This window comes from Hemicordylus capensis, chromosome 2, assembly GCF_027244095.1.
Source record: "Hemicordylus capensis ecotype Gifberg chromosome 2, rHemCap1.1.pri, whole genome shotgun sequence".
Taxonomy (NCBI): domain Eukaryota; kingdom Metazoa; phylum Chordata; class Lepidosauria; order Squamata; family Cordylidae; genus Hemicordylus; species Hemicordylus capensis.
In genome coordinates this window covers 395,842,926-395,862,618 of record NC_069658.1, presented here as the reverse complement: position 1 = coordinate 395,862,618, position 19,693 = coordinate 395,842,926, and the positions used below count along the sequence as shown (strand labels likewise).

Below are 19,693 nucleotides of genomic sequence, written 5' to 3'. Positions count from 1 at the left end.
CCAAATGAACCTCCCATGCCCACGCCCGGGCTACTGGGAGCCCCAAGCAAGCGCTTGCCGATCCTTTTCAGTTTGCTGCCTGAAAGCATTTGCTCCAGAGAGGGAGAGAAATGGAGAATAGATACTTTCAGGCAGCAAGCACTGCCTGAAATGGCATGGAAGCACTCACTCGGGCTCTTCGGAGCTTGAGGCCATGCTCCCTTTGCGCATGATGTCTGGAAAAGATGCTTTCAGGCAGCAAACGCTGCCTGAAAAGGATCAGCAAACGCTCGGGGCTCCCAATAGCCCATGCGTTGGCGGGAGAGGTTCGTTCAGGGTGCACCCCCTGTGCATGACATCATGCACATGGGACATCATCAGAGTGGCCGGGCAGGGCTGAACCGGGCAGGGCTGGCTCAGGCCGCCGCTCGGCTGGCTCCACGCCTGTACTGAGAGAAGCTGAATTGGAAGAAGATGAGCATGGTTTTAAAGTTGGAGGAAGACACATCAATAACTTTTGCTATGCTGATGACATGACCCTGATAGCTGAGAACGCAGATGATCTGCAAGCTCTAGTAATGGAAGTCAAGGAGCACAGTGAAAAAATCGGTGCCTGAAAAGGATTGGCAAGCGCTCGCTCGGGGCTCCCAGTAGCCTGGGTGTGGGTGGGTGGGTTCGTTCGTGGCTCTTCTGGAGCCCGAGCCACACACCCCGGGGGCTTCAGTGGCCCCTACCATTGGCGGCCCAGGTTCTTTGAACCCATTCGCACAACGGTGGCTACTCCCCTGTCTCAGTATATGTTCAGCATGTAAGGTGAATAAGTGAGGAGAAGTATACAGCCTTGTCTTATTTCTTTGCTGATCTGGAACCAGTCTGTTTCACCATGTTCCATCTGGACTGTGGCTTCCTGTTCTGTGTATAGGTTTTTCATGAGAACAATGAAATGTTCTGGGATGCCCATTTTCCTAAGGATATTCCACAACATGACATGGTGGACACAATTGAAGGCTTTTCTATAGTCAATAAAGCACATATTGACTTCTTTTTTGTATTCTTTGGCTTTCACAATTATGCAGTGTGCATCAGCAATGAAGTCTCTTGTTCCTTGGTCTTTTCTGAAACCAGCTTGAACATCCGGCATTTCCCTTTCCATGTAGGGCTCTTATCTGCATTGGATTATTTTTCCTTTCCATGTAGGGCTCTAATCTGCATTGGATTATCTTTATATATAATTCTCTTAAACGTACCCATCGCTAATTCCATGTGTTGCGCTCTCACGAGAATGCAAGCAGCTGCCAGGGGGGTTAGCGATGGGAATGGGGGGGAAACGGTGATGGTCGCCGGTGTTGCCGGCGGCGGGTCGGAGGAAAGGGCAGGGCCAGAAGAAGCGGCAGGCTGGTCGGCTGCAGGATGTGTGGCTGGCCGGCAGGAGGAAGCAGCAGACCCACCAGCCAGCCCGCGAGAGGAAGTGCGGCCGGGCAGGCAAGAAGATGTGGCTACCAGCAGGAGTGGGCAGGTGGTGCTGGACCAGCCAGCTGGTGGAGGTGATGGGTTGGTGGGCCGAGGCGGCCGGCGGGAGGGTGGGTGGCTGGGTTTCTGGCTGGCCAGCTGGCTAGGAAAATAAGCAGGGGCAGGGGAGAGAAAATGGCTGCGGCAGCTAGAGCGCAGATGCTCTGCACCCGGCCCAGCTAGTTGAGCATTATTTTGCTAACATGTGAAATTAAGGATATTGTGCGATGGTTTGCACAATCTGTTGAGTTTCCTTTCTTTGGTATGGGTATGAAAACTGAGCTCTTCCAATCTGTTAGCCATTGTGTCACTCTCCAAATTTGCTGTCATAGTTTGGTTAGAGCCTTGATTGATTCTTCTTTGGTAGCCTGCCATATTTCTCTAGCTATTCCATCAATTCCTATATAAATTGGCCTACATTTCCCATAATCCCTGGCTATTGACTGCTGTGGCTGGAGATCATGGGAGTTGGTCCAAAAACAGATGAGGGGCCGAAGTTGAGCAGCCCTGCTCTAAGTTATACCATCCCTGAGATCATTGCAAAATATGACCTTTTATTTTTGCATATGCAGCAAAACCCTTGAGTCATTCTTTGTTTTTGCCCCATCTCTGTTACTGCAGTATTCTTCTTTTAGTGCTCTAAAGTGACTCCCATTTCCCTTTCATTTTTGGTACAAATCTCTCCTGCTTGCATTTAGAGCTCTTTCTTTCTTTCTTTCTTTCTTTCTTTCTTTGCTAAACTTTGTATCTCTTATCTGTTATTTGGGCAGGATCTAGTCATGATTAACCAACGCTGAAATCAGTTAGACTAACTAATTCATTTCGATGGGTCTTAGTCTGGATCCTGCCCTTTGTCTTGACATCTTGACAGTGGAACCTTCTTTGCTCTGATCTCTATCTCACTTCTGCTTGCTTGTCTAAAAAATTGCCGAAATGTATATCTTCTTGGGTGTTTCCAGATCAATTATCTCTACCTTTTCCTGCGCTTTTCTCTGGCATGGTTTAATCCCGTCTCCTTTATTATTTCCCTCTTGTGCTCTGTCTTTTCTAGATTGTGAGCCAGCAGGCAGGGACAGTTTTCTGTTTCAATAACTGAACTGCACTTCATTTGCAGAATTCTATACAATAAATAATAACATAATTAGAATATCGATGTTGGTTTAGTGTTGATTTGCATTCTTTCACTTTATTGAAATCACAATAAACTGATATGCAAGGCACTAAAGTGAGCACGCTACACTATAGTAAGACGATTTCCAGGCCAACAGACACAAAAACAAAAAAAGCTGTTCCCTACAATTATCTGGTAACTGCCAGTGTCTGAAAATACATTGTTCTCTTTCTAGGCTCTGTGTGCTACAAAGATTGGATTGGTGTTGTTGATGTGATCCCTTCTGAACAAGGAAAGATAATTCTAATTTCTCAGACTTGTGGCTGAAAAGAAAGAAGTCATATCAACTTCCATTTGAGAATAATCTCTGAGTCCATTTACTCTAGCATATTCTACTAACAGATCATAATTATTCAAAAAAAGAATGTCTAAAATACAGCATTTTCCATGCCATGGACACTCCATGCATTTATCAAGCAGATATGCTTGCTTACAGAGGTGCTCTTACCCCCAGAACTTGGGGCCCAAGTCTGTGTCCTCCAAGGTCCAGGGGGGCCTCTAAAGACCCATGCGGGGTCCTCCTGCCACCACCCCACCCCACACCCGCCCTGCCACTACAGGGTGCCATAAAATGTGGTGCCGAAAAATTCAATGATTCTTGCCACCATATGCATGGCCAGGGTGTGTGTGAGGGTATGGGGGGTGAGCCGAGCAGGCTTCCCCCCATCTCCACCCCATGGTGGTGGCGGCAGCAGGTGGAGCAGGAGTGGCCTCTGGCCTGACCATTCAGCCCAGTGACCCTTGGGAACTGCAAGACACTTCAGTGTCCCTGTGCAGTTAGAATAGAGTGTTGCAAGCCCATGATGTCCAGATCTGCCACCACGGAGGTGGGGGAGGCCTGTGTAGTTCACCCGCCTGCCGCCCCCCACGCACATCATGGCTATAATCATTGAAGCTTTTGGCACCATGGCAGTATGCATTTTTAAACTTGCGGTGGGGGGGAGGGGGGTCCTCCTAAGCCTGTCATGGGCATGCTGGAAGACTCTGAGGAGGAGCTGGAGGAGGGGTCAGAGGTTACAGCAGAGGAGGGAGGGCAAGGACCAGAAGTTGCAAAGGAGAGTGGGTCCGACGCACAGGGAGTTGAAAATGAGTTAGAGCCAGGTGAGGCAGCTCTTGTGGAGGAGGCACGACCAGTCTCAGCTGTGGAGAGGCATCAGTCCAAGAGACAGCATGAGTTAAGGAACCACATGCGTGGAACAACAGGCAAAGCTACTGACTCAGGAACTCTTGATTAACAGCACCGGGGGTCAGCCTATTTAAGATGACTGCACCACAGCTAACTTGCTGATAGCAACGTCAATTTCCTGTGAGCTAATCAGCTGTGTTCGTGTATTGCCTTGACTGTGTTTGGACCCTGGACTGTGTTGACCTTGCCCGTGGACTTTGATTTGGACTCTGTTGGATTGATTGGATTTGACTCAGACTGAACCTGGTTTGAAGAATTTCTTCCTGTAAGACTTTGCTATTATACTTCTGCCTCTGCCTGTTTTAGGCTCCGTCTGGCTAGCCTGACAGATTTACAACAAAGCCCTTCAGGTCCGGCACCAAAATTACCTAGGTGAGCCCTGCTTGCTTGTGTGGGGCAAGGTGGCAGCAGAAGAAAAACCCAGTTCAGTAAGGAGGAACACACCCTCAACACTTGAGCTATATTAAGTGACTAAGCTAAGCGAATCCCTTCCGTCTAAGCTGGGGTGTCCAGCTACAGCCCTCTCCAGCTGTTTTTGGCCTACAGATCTCATCATCCTTGGCTGCTGGATACTGTGACTGAGGATGGTGGGAATTGTAGACCAGCTGGAGAACATTTGGACACCCATATCTAAGTAGTGCTCTTGTTATGCCTGTCCAGTCGAACATTTCTGGGTGGGGTCAGGAGATTTGCAAAATTCAAGCTCTTCCAGAAAGCAGGTTCCCCCTTTAAGGGTGAAGGAAAAGTCAGTGGCCATGGCTATTTGTGGCTTTGGGTTTCCAGATGGAGAAATACATCATCTGAAATCCTAAATTCTTTTTGCTTATCCACTCCTCATCCAGAGGATGCACTTCCCCCTAGTGCAGTTTTGCAGTGCCATTTGCTGCCCATCTTTGATGAGAATCATCTCTTTGAAGACTACCTTGAAGATAGTCTGAAAAGAAGTTCTCATCACAGATGGGCAGCAAATGGCCAGCAGATGGCACTGTGATATTGGGCAATGGGGAAGTGGATGGAGAGTGGATAAGCAAAAATAACTTTCTTATTAGTTTCCTTTCTCTAGAAAAACTAAGAAGTTTTCTTTCTCTGTCTGGAAACACTCTTTGTAACAGATTTCAGGATGCTGGAATAAAGAAATGTAATTTCATTGACCACCCACCCATGCAAAGGCAAGTTCCCCTTTCATGTATTTTCACTGCATGAATTATTGCCCAACAGAAGTATTTTCTTTGATGTAGCAACAGCTTAGTGCTGCATTTCAAATGTTGTGAGTTGCCTTCCCCTTCTAGATTTCATTTGCCTTCTGCTTCCCCCTCGAATAAGTACATCTATTTAGCGAGGGAATGCACTTGGATGGTCTGATGATTGTGGAAAGGTTAAAGGTCCACCCCATCCAGGCAGACTGGCCTCTGCAGGGCCAGGAGGGAAATTTCAGCACCTGTCCAGCTATTCTAGACAATGGACAACTGGGGAGGAAGGGACTGGTTCTTTCTTGCAGTCTCTTCTTGCTGTGTTATCACAGCAAGAATCTCAGCATCTCGTGACAGCTCTCATACGTCCGTTGCAGGTGTCTCAGGCTCTCATAGAGGGCCAGGCTCAGCATAATAGTGTAGAGCATCAATTTATATCATCACTGGTACATAATGGTGTTTGGGGATTATCACACCCTGGACTCAGCACAGATGGGAGTTCTGTACATATGCATTGCATTGACTCAGGTGCCCACATTTTAGATCTCTGGGGACTCCTCAATGTATCTGATATATAAGAAATATAAAATAAGAATATTTCATTCTTGGTTTCTGCATGTATTGGCATAACAGTTCTTACTTCGAACCACATTTTATTGCCTTTGTTCCAATTTTAGAGTAGTAGATGCACACTTCTACATTACAGATTCATACTAATGTGAAACATGCTCTGGTTGTCATCTGAAACCAAAACCCAGGAGGAGTTGTTGTTTTAAATATGCAGTGAATATGTTTTAAATGTACTTGTATTTAAGAAAGAAATCCATAACAGCTTTCAGAAAGATCACCAAAAGGCAAACAATCTCCAGGTTAACTGATTCAAATACATATTTAATGCAGAACATGATTTCATCTGTTCTGGCACCTTTACAGACTAGAAAAGAGTTTGTCTGGAAAAAGGAAAACTGAAAATAAAATAAAATTTTATTATAACAGCAAATGGTTTGTAATTCTACATAATCATAGCATGCATTTACAGAGCAATCCTATGCAAGTTTACTTAAAATAGGCCATTGATTCCAATGAGACCAGGTGTATAGGACTGCAGCCTCAAATACAGATTATAAATGTACTCAACATCTAAAAGTGAGATAAGATGTAAGTCAAATAAAACGAAGGAAGAAGAGTCATGGACAAAGAATACTAAATGTGAAGGACTAATGATGAGAAACTCCAGTTTAGCCTCTGCTAATTACTTGGTCACACTTATTCCAATATGAGCCTCCTCATATTTAACCTTTTAAAGATTGTGATTCTCTTTATTTAGCAGTGGGGAGCAGCTGGCCCTATCCATCCCCAGCACAGCATCTCTCCAGTAGCTGTTGCTAGTGTCTGTCCTATCCCGTATTTCTTTTTTAGACTGTGAGCCCTTTGGGGATAGGGAGCCATTTTTATTTATTTATTTCTATCTATGTAAACCATTTTCGGAACACTAGTTTTAAAGTGATACATAAATTTTCCTCCTTTTCCTCCTGATCAGCGATTAACCTCTTCAGAATTTCAGGATCCTGTTGCCCAACTTTGATGAAGTGCAGTTATGGTGAGCTGGTGTTTTACTTCCCTCTCACGGTGGTTCAGTCCCAGAGGAATACAGTTGCCCTGAAGCCAAATCCGTAATAACAGAGAGGACAGTTTGGTCCACTAAATAGTCTCACAGCTTCTGTACACTGAGTTGTAGGGTGGAGTTTATGCTGCGATCCACTCCTAGGCTAAGAAAGAGATTGTTCATGAGTTAGAGCAAACAGCAAGAAAATTATTTTAATAACTTCTTCAATTCTAATTTTAATTCGCTTCTTTATTCCGTAACTCTAATGACTCCTTCAGTAAAGAGTAATAGTTGGATGGTAACATTTGGTTCTTCTTGCCTGTGTTATCACTTACCCAAAACAACCTTTGTTCATAAAGAAAGCCTGAGGTTAAAACTAGTATGAAGGAAGAAAATTGGGGGGTTGTTAGAGATTCTTCTCTCTGGTGTTGATTCTGGTAATATCAGAGTCAGGAAGGGTTTGGTAGCCTAATGTCAGATACTCACCGTAGCCCATTCCATACATTATACTTTTTACAGACAGATGCAAAACATGTTTTCTGTTTTGCATCTATCTGTAAACTCATAGCATATGCACAGCACACCAACCCATATTCCTACCATATACTGACACATATGCCAGCAAGTTGGAACTGGCAGCAGTGTTCCGGAATTGGCCACCACAACTCTCTGCCACATGTGGCAGATATCCAATTGATGTGCCTCAATGGCCCTTAGAGCAGCATTATTCATTGTAAAGCCCAGGGGCCAGCAGTGGCCCCCATCAAACCTAAGTGTGGCTTCTTGACTAACTGTTTATTGGGCCTGTGGGAAACTTCTGTCAAAGCTGAACATCCTACACAGTGCCCCCTGCCGCCATGTGGGGCAACTATTCTCCCTGTGCAGTATTGTCCTTTACCCAGTGCTGGGGGGCTCTTTTTAGGGAAACGAAGCCCTTTTGGGCTCCTGCACCATCTTGGAAGGCATGCATGGAGTGCTGGGAAGGATAGTCCATCCCAGCACTTTCCCCACAGAGTTCTTAAGAGGAGATTCCATCTTCCTTAAAGGGCCCTCCCAGCACTGAGGAAAGCACAGGACAGTGTGGAGCACAGTGTGAAAATGGCTCTCACAGGGAAGGTTTTTTGCCAAAGTGGCCTCCACTTGAAAAATAGTGAAGCTCACGGCCCTAAGTGTGAGTGAGCTGACAATATACAGGCCTGCTCAACTTAGGCCCTGAAGCTGTTTTTGGACTACAGCTCCATGATTCCCAGCCACAGTGGTCAATAGCCAGGGATTATGGGGGCTGTAGGCCAACATCTGCAGGAGAGCCAAAGTTGAGCAGGCCTGATATAGGATAACAACCTGAGACTCCTGGCCATCTAAACTAGCTCCTGTGGATCAGGAAATCAGTGTCAGAGGTGCCAGAGTGTCTGTTTGGTTTTACCCCCACATGCTTATTCTCACCTGGCATGCACAGAAATCTGGGAGTTGATGACATGAAAGCAAAGTCAAATAAAACAGTTACCCTTTGACGTGATCATCCGAAGCGCCTCGTGTCTTTACAGCCTTCATATTAGAGCTGCTTTTTGTCCTGTAACATGCATGCACCCAAACCACAATAGCTATCAGGACTGAGAGGACAGAAATTTTCAAGAAGAGCAGGAGCAGGAACTGGTCATTGCTGGGCTGAATTCTAAAAAGAGATGTGTGTCACTATCTTTTACTGTAAACACACGCAAGCCAAAACAGCCTAAATAAGCTATACATTTGTTTCATTTCCAATCCCAGAAAATTAGAATATTACATGGAACCAAGAAGACAAGGATTGTAGAATAGAACAATATCGGACCTCTGAAAAGTATAAGCATGCATATGTATTCAGTACTTGGTTTGGGCCCCTTTTGCAGCAATTACTGCCTCAATGCGGCGTGGCATGGATGCTATCAGCCTGTGGCACTGATGAGGTGTTATGGAAGACCAGGATGCTTCATTAGCGGCCTTCAGCAATTCTGCATTGTTTGGTCTCATGTCTCTCATCCTTCTCTTGGCAATGCCCCATAGATTCTCTGTGGGGTCAGGTCAGGCGAGTTTGCTGGCCAATCAAGCACAGTACACTGTATACTTTTCAGAGGTCCAATATTGTTCTATTCTACAATCCTTGTCTTCTTGGTTCCATGCAATATTCTAATTTTCTGGGATTGTGGATTTGGGGTTTTCATGAGTTGTTCATCAAAATTATAACAAATTAAGGCTTGACTTATCTCGCTTTGCATGTAATGCGTCTGTCTCATATATCAGTTTCACCTTTTAATTTGCATTACTGAAATTAATGGACTTTTGCATGATATTCTAATTTTCCGAGTTTCACCTGTATATTCAGTTGCAATAAAGTGTGGCATCCAGAAAAGCCCTGCTAGATCAGGTCCAAGGCCCATCTAGTCCAGCATCCTGTTTCCTACAGTGGCCCACACAGGGACATAGCTAGGGGAGAGGAGAGCCATGTTCACCCCTCTCTCTGGCAGCCCCTTGGAGTGAGGGAGCTAATAAAGAAAATAGGGAGAGGTGAAGCTGGGAGGCTCAGGTTCTTTCATCCCATTTGCTCAATTATAGTTACACCCCTGGGCCCACCAGGTGCCTCTGAGAAGCCAACAGGCTCATGGAGAGGGCATGCTCTCTCTCCTGCTGTTGCTCCCCCTGCAACTGGTATTGAGAGGCATCTTGCCTCTGAGGCTGGAGGTGGCCCACAGCCACTAAACTAGTAGCCATTGATAGACCTGTCCTCCAGGAATTTGTCCAAGCCCCTTTTAAAGCCATCCAAGCTAGTGGCCATCACCACATCCCATAAAAAAGAACAGAATGTCAATTAGTTCTGGTACCTTTCAGGAGTTACGGTGGAGAAGCCAGTTTTACTTGGGTCTTCTGTTGGTTGTTCCTTGGTTCCAGTATGACTCGAGGCAGCAGAATCTGCAAAGCGCGACAGAGGCTGTCAACTTTTGGCCTAAGTGATATGAACATTTTTCATATTTCATTGTTGTTGTTGTTGTTATCATCATTATTAAATATATTTCAAAGTGGGCCCAGGTTGACCCCAAAATGAAAGCACCACAGGTTAATCTTGGAATATGTGAATTCAGGACATAAAAGGGAAGATGGTAATGGATAAGGGGCCCATCTGTGCACTCATCCATGGCACAGTCACATCCTGTGACAAGCCTAAAAGTCATACATGTAAATAAAAATAAAAACTATGTGCCAAAGCCAAGAAAATTCTGCCTTGAGAAGACCAAATCCTTCCGACCCAGTTCATCCCATACTTTGCACAACTGATTTCGCCTTTGTGAGTCATGCAAGTGGGCGATGTAGGCTAGCGAAATCTACATGGGCCATTGTGTCTTCTGCTTCCCTTTCTGCTTCTGGGACTTCACCAGATGCTGCCCACACAACTTCAAATCTATCTGTGTAAGGTCTAGACACGTGTTCTCTTTTAAAATGGAATATTAAGATTTGCAAGATGCTGAGTTCCGCGGCGAATCAACACTAAATTACTGCGCAGTCCTCATATTAGGTAGACGTTGCAGTGCAATAACTTCCAGTTGATGGGAAACCGCCACGGCATGCCTTGCCATGCAGCAAGGTGGGCTGCATCAGGCTGCAAGTCTACTGGAGCACATTCTGAGCCGACTTGAAAAGGAAAGGACAATATACACCCTTCAACTGTTCTGAATCAGCCCTGAATATCAGCTGATATTCCTGGGTTCATTATTGCCCTGGAAAAATCCAATTTGTGGTGTTCTGGATTCACACAGGCACAGTACAATGACATGCGTTCTCACACATTTTTGCATTCCGCACATGCAGGCCCACCCTTATTTGTGAGGGATTGTGAGGTGCTGCCACCATTTCTGTGTTTGGAATCTAGGGAGTAAATGATAAGCAGCAGCTTGGTTAGGGGGCAGAGGATCTAGTCACCCTCAGAATGTGCCTCTCCCTGCTGAAGAAGCACCAGTGGAGAATTAGTCTGGCAGTGGCGTCTGCATGGGAGAAGGAGAAGAGTGCTGGCCACATTGCTGGAAAATAAATACTTCTGTTAATTTCTCCCCCAGGATCTTGTACGCACATACGTGTGTGCCCTTGCTGGCATGTACAGAATCCCCATGACAATAAATACGGCAAAAGAAAAGCAAACCTGCAGTAATGATCACGTCCACAGGGAACCAGATGTCAAACGCTCCAGTTTTCTCCACCCCACAGAGGTAGGTCCCAGCATCTGCACTGGTGAGGCTCTCCATGGTCACCCTGAATACACGGAGTGTGTGGCTGTCTTGGATGGAGCTCCCGTTCCCCTTCACCTCTGCCTCCGACCCAGATGTTCGGATAATGTGACTACTAGCACAGAATCGACGTCTTGCTTCTTTGCACCAGAACTTGATGGATTCTTCGTGGCCTTGCTTGTATTGGCAATGCACAGTCACTGAGCCACCCAGGGGGCCAGTCACTGTCTTGGGGCCCTCCAACGCCCAGCAAACTGTGAAGGAGAGAGCAATGGAAGCACTTTTTCACTAAGAACAAACAAGCAGATCAAAACATGACCAAGGATGTTGCGCCCCACTTGAGTCTCAGCAGCCTGTGTGAAACTAATGGGGAGACTGTGGAAAATAGGAGGGTGAAGCAATCTTCATCCTCATTGCAGAAGCTACTGGCCTCTGTCTGGGGTGCTTGCATGGCTGAATGAGAAAGAAGGGTGTCCTATGGATTACCTGAAACACAGGCTCTATTAACATGATTTGTGTGTTAATCCTCTCATCCCACCCCCACCCCCAGTAAATATTATGAAATTATGTAAACTGAAAAGACAACAAAGTAATGTTGCCAACACTTCTCAGACCTAAAGAATGGCTGAAAGATCAGGCATTAGGCATACAAAACAGCACAAACAAAAATGATCTCTATTTTTGCCATTACAAACAGATGTAGTTTCTGATTGGATGGTAATGTATCACATGCCGTAAGGCATATCGCTTGAATTGTTGTGCATTTAAAAAGTATAGAATATTGCTATGGCTTTATTTAACTATAGATTATCAAAGGGATTCTGGAGCAGTTAGGGTCACTGGATTAGACCATGCCCCCCAACACACAGCGAGGTCTATGACTAGCTTGATCTAACTATGGAAATACTTTGCCTGTATAAATGGTTTCTCCATTGCGCAGCTGCTCCAGCTGTCCCCCCGACTCCTGCCAACCTGGGAGCTCACGCACTCATGTTGCTGTTCTAGGAAGATACATACATACATACATACATACATACATACATACAAACAATTTAGCCCTACTAAACTGCCCAAGGCCATTATGTTCTCCCAGCCTGTTGTAAGGAATCTACCAAATCTAATCCATTCCCGAGCTTCAGTTCTCACCTTGGAAAAGAGCCCAAACAAAACTGTAGAAGAGCTTCATTGTTCTTGGTTCTCTGTTCAAGGAAGGTCCTTCTTAGGATCACTGGGTTTCTTTGAACTATTTTCAGGAGCTGGTTACATCTCTCAACAACACATCCTGCATTCTAATTTCTGGTGAGAAACTCTTCACTGCCTAAGTTGGTTTTTCACCAGGAAGGAGAAGCCAAGCCTTCCTCAATTTTTGAAAAGCATGATGATACAACTTGTCTGAAGGAGATAAGTGAATCATCTAACAGGAATTGGAGCTGAATAGTCAGACTAGAAAAATGCCCAGATTTTTACAATCTTTTGGCAGACAGCATGAACTTTGAAGGACTTTTTGGAGAAGGACTGTAGGTCAGTGCTAGAACACATTATTTGTGTGCAGAGGGTACCAGATTCAATCCCTGGAATCTCCAGGTAGAGCCCAAAAAGACCAGTGTTCTAAGCCCTGGGGAACTGCTGCCAACCAGCTTGATGGACAAATGGTCTGATGTAGTATAAGGCTTTCTGTGAGCCACCGATGAGCTCCACTGTTGCTCACCTTTACCATTGGTGCATTTGATACAAGAAAACTGTTTGAATCCTCTAGATCTATGACTGAAGTAGAAGTCTGAGTTCAAAAGTTGCCTACAAACAGCTGGCCTGTGGCTAGTAGTACCAGTGTGTTTTGGTTTATCTCATTTTGCGCCATAAAAATTCATTCCCTCCTCCAGTTCTCTGACAATGTGGCTGACAGCTCTTATAAAGATGCACAGTCCCTCTGTCCTGGATGTATCATATCCTCTGAGGACTGGAACTGCATCCTGTGGCTTCCACATGTGGTTCTGCATTGGTGTCTATGGCCTGGGACCATTCCTGTGACTGTAGTGTGCACAGGACTGTGAGCTGCTGATATAAACTGTGTCTTGATTGGTCAGAATGGCAGCAGCCTCCTGTATTCCTTGCTGTCTTCTAGGGTGGCATGAATAAGAAGTGCATTGATTCGCCTAGGGACCTTCATGATCTTTCCATGATGCACTTGATATGGACTGTTATGACTGAGCAGCACCCAAGCTCTATGAACTGCTGTGCTCAGAGACGGTCCAAAAGGCATATGAGCACATGAAGCTGCCTCACACCAAATCAGACTATTGGTCCATGTAGTTCAGCATTGTCTACAATGACTGGCAGTGGCTCTCCAGAGTTTCAGAGTTTCCCAAGTGTATTTCCCAACCCCCCAAGAGATGCCAGGGACAAAACCTGGGACCTTTTGCATGCAGCAAACCAAGTGTTCTCCAATTTTGCTTCAAAATTTCACTTTAGGCAGACTTTGGTGGAAACTCTGATTCCAGGTCTTAGCAACTTTGCCTATTGGAAGGAGAGTGGCTTCATCAGATGTGACACCAGGGAGTTATTCACACATGGCTTCATGCTTTGGGGTAAATGTTGAGCGAAGCCACTTCAAACTACACTCGCGGCATTGAGGGAAGCAGCCCCTCCCCTCTGCTCTCAGGTTTTGTTTTGAAACAAGTTCACATGGCAGGCATCTGTGTTTTCCTTCTAGCCAATGGGGGGTGGGAGGGAGAGAGAGAGCTTCCTAAAGAGCGATACCTGCATTTCTAAAGAGTACATCCCTAATGATTCTACAGTGCCTCTCCCTATTTGCTCCAGTGTTTTCAGAAAAAGTAGCTTAAAACCAGCATTTTAAAAATCCGGAAATACCTCAAGATAAACTAGAATTCACATCACAAAGCCCGATTTGTGTGTGGAGTGGGTCCAAGAATCTCGAAAGGATTTTGGGATAAGTTTAGCTAGTGTGTGAATGCACACACTCTCTTCTGAAGGAGATTCAGGGCAGAAGCCCTGTGTGTAAAGCCTCCAGGAGACCCAGTGCTGCTGACCCCATTGATTGGTTTACAATGTGTATAGGTTTTCTGTTAATCCTTTCTAGGGATGCATGGCGTGTCCCTTGTGAAATTTTGCTAGATACTTTCAAAGTTAGTAACAAAATGGAGACAGGTCTGGCTTTTCCAACTGCTTTATACAGCTAACTCACAAAATGTACCTCCGTGATGACATCATGCGGCTGGACAGGAAATTGATCTTTTCTGCTACTCTTCCCTTGGTATTCTTTGGATGCTTTGCCTGAACTGGAGGTTTGAAATTGGTCTTGCAATTTCTCTTTAGGCAAAATGAGGTGGCTGTTTTAAAAAGAATTTCTATTCAAAATAAGTCATAGGCTGAATATTATGCTGGCTGACTCATTTGTGCTTTTAGGAATAATATTGTTTCGTCAAAACAATTAGGAACGGCATATAAAATGTACTTTTGAACTCAGCTCAGAGTCAGGCAGAGGGCATGTATTTAAACAAACCACCCAAAGCTCATAAACCTGATCTTGAATTCTTTCCCTCTCTTTGGAGAAGAGGAATCTCTGGATCGGGGATTCCTGCCCAAATGTCATGTTCATCATTGCAATGCCTGCTCATTTGGCGGAAATAAAATGCATAAAACTATTTGGGTCAGTGCTCAGAATGTTGCTTTGAGGCAATTCAATTAGATTCCATGCAGAAATGTGGAAGGCGATTAAGAAAACATCTCAAGTCACATGCACATGCATCCATTGTGACAACGCTGGATAGGAGCATTCAAATGCAATAAGAAGCAGAAGAAGATACATGGATGGACAGCAGAGCTGTGAAACATGATTCTGTGTAATACTAGAAGTCACTTTTTAAAAATCCCAGTTAATGCAAATATGTCTTGTGCCTGCTGAGAAATATGATTTGAACCAAATTGTAATTCACGTGAAAACAAATGCAGTCAATGTCATTAGAATTCTAGTTAGGCAGTTTGCTATGATCCAACTGAAGTCAAGTCCAGTTGATTCTAAAGAAGATAATTATGCATGTGCTTTAATCCTTCCATTGAAATCAAGGGACTTAGAAAGGTATTTCACTTTGACTAAAGTGCACTCTGTACCGCCCACTCCCCCTTCATATACATATACAAATACAAATTATACATATAGACAATGCCATCAAGGTGAAGCACAAAAGACAAGCCCCTGGCCCAAGGAGCATACAATCATAAATTTGACAGTAGGGTGAGAACGAGGCAGGGGAGAGACAAAAAGGAATCAAGAATGAGTGTGAGGAACTGCAACTACCTGCAATTTCATGCACGTTATATATGTGATGTGCAGAGGAGAGTGGAGGTGGGGTTAATTACTTTCTTCTCATCTGGCCTTTAGATGATGGAGCCTTTAAGCTCCTCTTGAGTCTGTGAGGAATGGGAAGCCAACAGCACCTGGCAGCATATTTTTGAATCTCTTTCCTATGTGAATTGACTGATAATACTTTCCTACCCTCAGAGGTTTCTTTATACAGCCGAGTGCATCCATTTCATCTGGATTTATGTCTATATTTATATCTGGACCCAGTCTAGTCAAGCTGCCTTCACTTCTGAGTAACCACAAGCGGGCCACACTCGCGTGGGGTTATGGGAAGGGCTTCTGGTTCAGACAGCTGGGGTGGGGACCTCAAAACCTTCTTTTAGAAGTACACAGCCTTGTTACTAGCTCATCGGGTTCTCTAGCTATCCAGTCTACCAGGGAGCTCTCTTGCACAAGCTCAGTGGAAATTAATAGTAGTTTGCTAGTGATGGACTTTGGGTCAGGTCTGTGTGTGAAGTATTGGTGGAAACTTTCTATGATCACCATTTTATCCATTTTTATTCCACGTAAAGTCTGAAGATGAAAAGCCAGGTTGTCTTCCAATCTGGAAATCAATCAGACTCTCCCCTCCACCCCACCCCCACACTTGATCTGGAGGTATTGTCGTGCAGAAAACAGAGGCACACAAACCAGGTTCGTCCAAGCTTCAAGGTGCCACTTCAAGGTGCCAAGCCCTTTAGGGAGAGAGAAGGCTCTCCTGGCAGCATGCCTTGTGAATCAGGACCTCTGTTAATAATAACACAAACAGAAAGCTTATGTGGATTCATGAAGAGCTTCCCAGCAGCATTTAGCACAATAACCGCTTATAATGGAGTTATTAGAATGCATCCATCTTTGGGCACAATTAACACATTTAATGATTCCCTAGGCACACTGAAGCAGCACACCTGTTCCCTTCCCTTCCAATCATTAATGTATTTATAAAAGTACTTAACACCTCTTCGTCCTCCTGATGTATTATGTGAAGACAAAATAATAATTACTTTTCTCAAAGGGTATACTTAATCATTCTTTTTGAAAGCTAGGGATGAGCACGGAACCGGTGGGGGCTGGTTCAAAGGTGTGGTGGGGTAACTTTAAGGGGAGGGGAGGGTGCACTCCTCCCTCACCACCACCAGCATACCTCCCTGCTGCCCCGTCCGCTCACGAGCTACTTCCTGTCATTTCCAGTCCAAGGAGGAGATGGGGTGTCAGGGAAGTATTGGCAGGGGAAACACCGGGAGTGTGTGTAAGTGCACCCTTCCCTCCCCTTAAAGTCCCCCCCCCGCCGGTTCCATGCGCATCCGTATTCAGGAGTCCATCCCGCTGCATTCAATGGAATCTACTCATAGGAACATAGAAAGCTGCCTTATACCGAGTCAGACCTTTAGTCCATCGAAGCTCAGTATTGTCTACACAGACTGACAGTGGCTTCTCCAGGGTTGCAGGCAGGAGTTGCTCTCAGTCCTATCCTGGATGCCAGGGAGTGAGCCTGGGACCTTCTGCAGGCAAGCATGCAGGTGCTCTTCCACTGAGCTTCCGCACCCCCCACGCCAAGTATCCCATTCAAATGCAACCAGGATGAACCCTGCTTAGCAAAGGGGACAATTCATGCTTGCTACCACGAGACCAGCTCTCCTCTCCCAAGGCTTAGAACTGCAGCCTCCCTTAAGAGAAATGATATTTTGGAAATGTGGGGTTGGAAGAATGAATGTGTTATCCTGGAAGAGTTGCCTCCTTTTTCCTTGGACAAAGAGGAGCTCGCCAGGCTGAGCTTGCAATACAGAAAATCCTCTGTTTACCATTCCTCACAGACTGCGTGACACATCTGGAAGGTAAACCTCTTTAGCAGCTAGAAAGCAGATCACACGGTGCTATAGGTGCCCAATCAGATTGTTGACATTAAAGAAACATCGAGCTAACACTTCCTTATACCTGGCAGCACTCTTTTCACTAAGCTTCTCACTGTTTAAAGAAAGCATGACCTGATTTCAGTGATTGCGTAACAATAGCAAGAATGAAACACAACATGTTTTCACCTTTCTCCTCATAGTTCCCCCCCCCCATATGAGGTGCATTCTGCATTTAGACACAAAGACCTGCTGCTCTCTTAAGTGTTAGGAATCAAGCAAGGGAGAGGCAACACTTTGCAAAACCAACCTGGAAAAGCAGGTCTGCTTTTCTTTCTTCCTTCCTTTCTTCCTTCCTTTCTTTTAAAAAGGATATACTGAGCATCCCTTACAAGAGGGGTTCCTTACCTTGATTCCCCTTATGTAGTTGGACTACAACTCCCATCATCCCTAATCCAATGTTGTTGGATTACAACTCCCATAAAAATGGGACCAATGGGGATGCAAGGTTGAGAAGCCCGGCCTTACAAAGATAAATACTTGAGATGTGCCTTGTCCAGATTGTGTTGAATTTATTGTGTTGCCTTTCACTGCAAGTGTCTTCCAGGTGGTTTTGAACAATAAAAAGTAATAAAATACAATTCTAAACAAACAACCAGTAATATAAAAACAGCAGCGATAGAAGATATTTAAAATAGCAGCTCAAAGACTGTTACAAGTATCTCAAACATCACCCAGATCATGGAAGAACAGGTCAGACTTCACCTGGCACCTGTACACTCTAACAGCTGGCACAAGGTGATCCTGTCTGTGGAGAGAGTTTCATAATCTGGGCGCAGCCATGGAGAAGGCCTCTTCTGCCTGGTGACTTCAGAAGGCAGGGGCATCCAGAGAAGATCTTATTTGGTGGGCAGGTTCTTGTGGATAAAAGTAGGCCTTTAAGTATCCCAGACATGGGCTGTTTAGGGCTTTCTTAGCTACAAGAGGAGGTGCAGTAGCCGGTGCCACTCTTACTACAAGAGGCCTCTCTTGGGTCTCCAGCCAGCAGCCTTAGGTGCCTGGCAGGTAGTTCATAGCTCCTTCTCCTCCCAGTGAAAAGCCATACAAGAATATATCACCGCACATGATAGATGGAGACAACAACTAGAAGCAAAATTGAGACAAGAGCTGAAATTCCCTCTTCGATGCAATTGTTAAAGATGCAGGGCCCCTGTTTTCTTTGGCAGTACCAGAGACAGGAGTTAGCATCACTGGGCCCAGGGCCCTCAGAAGGGCCAACTGCTAATCCCTGCGCTCACCCCCAGGCCTGTGGCCTTCATGAAGTAGTGGCACAGTAATTCTCTTGGGGTGGGGCCCATCCAGGGAGAAAGTGGCCCATGGAAGGCAGTTTGCTGAGGACCCCCGCCTGAAACCTAGGGCAGGCCCTTAAATCTTCGCATCAAGTCATCCTTTCCTGCTAATTAGGGGCCAGTTCATGAAGCCCTTCCAGATCGATTGGGAAGAAATTGCTCCAGAGTGGAGTTAGCACAGGTACTCCAGTTCACTTTAAAGGTTTCTGCTTCTTTCATTCTGCATATATGACAAACACTGTACTTCCACCTTCTGCCACATGGCTGCCCTCTAGTGGCCATTCAAGAAAGTAGCTGTGTGCATTACCAGCCACTTTGCTTGAGTCCTAAATAAACAGAATGTTGGATTGTCAGCTTTAGGCTCTCTTCACTGAAGCTATGTGGACAAAAGAAACCTATAAGACCTATTATAAGTAGCTGGCAGACTCCCAGGCTGTTCCAATACACATCATAGCAGCTAGTGCTCAAATCCTGTTTGCTGTCACTGTTCTTTGAACAACCTGCAGAAGCTTTGAACAACCTAGGAGATAATGGTGAGACAACCAGTCTCTATATTAACTATGTCCCATCTCATCCTAGGGAGATAGCTGCTCTTAGGGTCATAGCATCTCTTGTAGGTGCTGCATCTTACAGAGTAAGCTTATCTGTATTGAAATGAATGAGTTTCCAGTTTTTGTCAGCCCAGCATCTGTAGGGTTGGCTAGAATGCAGACCTGATGAGGGTTGCTTGTTCATCCTTACTTGGAGAAAAAGCATTCTTTTTCTAGCTTCCTGATATTGATTTCAGTTGCTTGCCATTTAATTAGCAAACTAGATTGCTCAATAAGCAGCATGTGTTCTGCGGCTGCAGTCAATGAGAGACAGTGGGTAGAGCAGAGACTAGAGAGAGACACACACACACCAAGGAAGGGGGGCATGGGAGGTTAATGGCTCTTTAACTGAAATATCTGTTGCTTGCAGAATAGTCTTCAGGTTGTCTGAATTTAATAAGACAGTTTGAAGAGCAACATTGCTTTTCGTTCATTTCCCTGCTGGTGCATGTCCACAATGCTTCATTAATTTCAGTGTGGTTGTGCTGGTTTAATTCAAACAGATTACTAATTTTATTGTCAATTCTTGTTTGATTATGGTGCTGCATTCCCCCAAGTGAATTACAGTCTCATAATAATCATGATGCATGGTACCATTCTCTTCCCAAATGTTGTTAATTCTGCGGGGCCAGCATTATTCTTGGGGTGAGCAT

General features: G+C 45.1%; 1 protein-coding gene across 1 annotated transcript; it reads right to left on the bottom strand.

The window, feature by feature from the left end:
- Nucleotides 1-6,277: 6,277 nt before the first annotated feature.
- LOC128344027 (CMRF35-like molecule 7) lies at nucleotides 6,278-11,824 on the bottom strand. The gene is made up of 5 exons (XM_053293463.1): nucleotides 11,799-11,824; nucleotides 10,807-11,171; nucleotides 9,497-9,584; nucleotides 8,146-8,313; nucleotides 6,278-6,804 (listed from the first exon to the last, which is right to left on the bottom strand). The coding sequence occupies exons 1-5, from the start codon at nucleotides 11,822-11,824 to the stop codon at nucleotides 6,747-6,749; spliced, it is 705 nt and encodes a 234-aa protein (XP_053149438.1). The 3' UTR covers nucleotides 6,278-6,746.
- Between the last annotated feature and the right edge of the window lie 7,869 nt (nucleotides 11,825-19,693).

Coding starts and splice junctions, on each gene's coding strand:
- LOC128344027 (XM_053293463.1), bottom strand. CDS start 11,824: ATGGAGAAACCATTTATACAGGCAAA. Junction 8,314..9,496: donor TCCACCGTAACTCCTGAAAG/GTACCAGAACTA, acceptor ATCTCTTTTTAG/AATTCAGCCCAGCAATGACC. Junction 6,805..8,145: donor TCGGATGATCACGTCAAAGG/GTAACTGTTTTA, acceptor TCTCTTTCTTAG/CCTAGGAGTGGATCGCAGCA.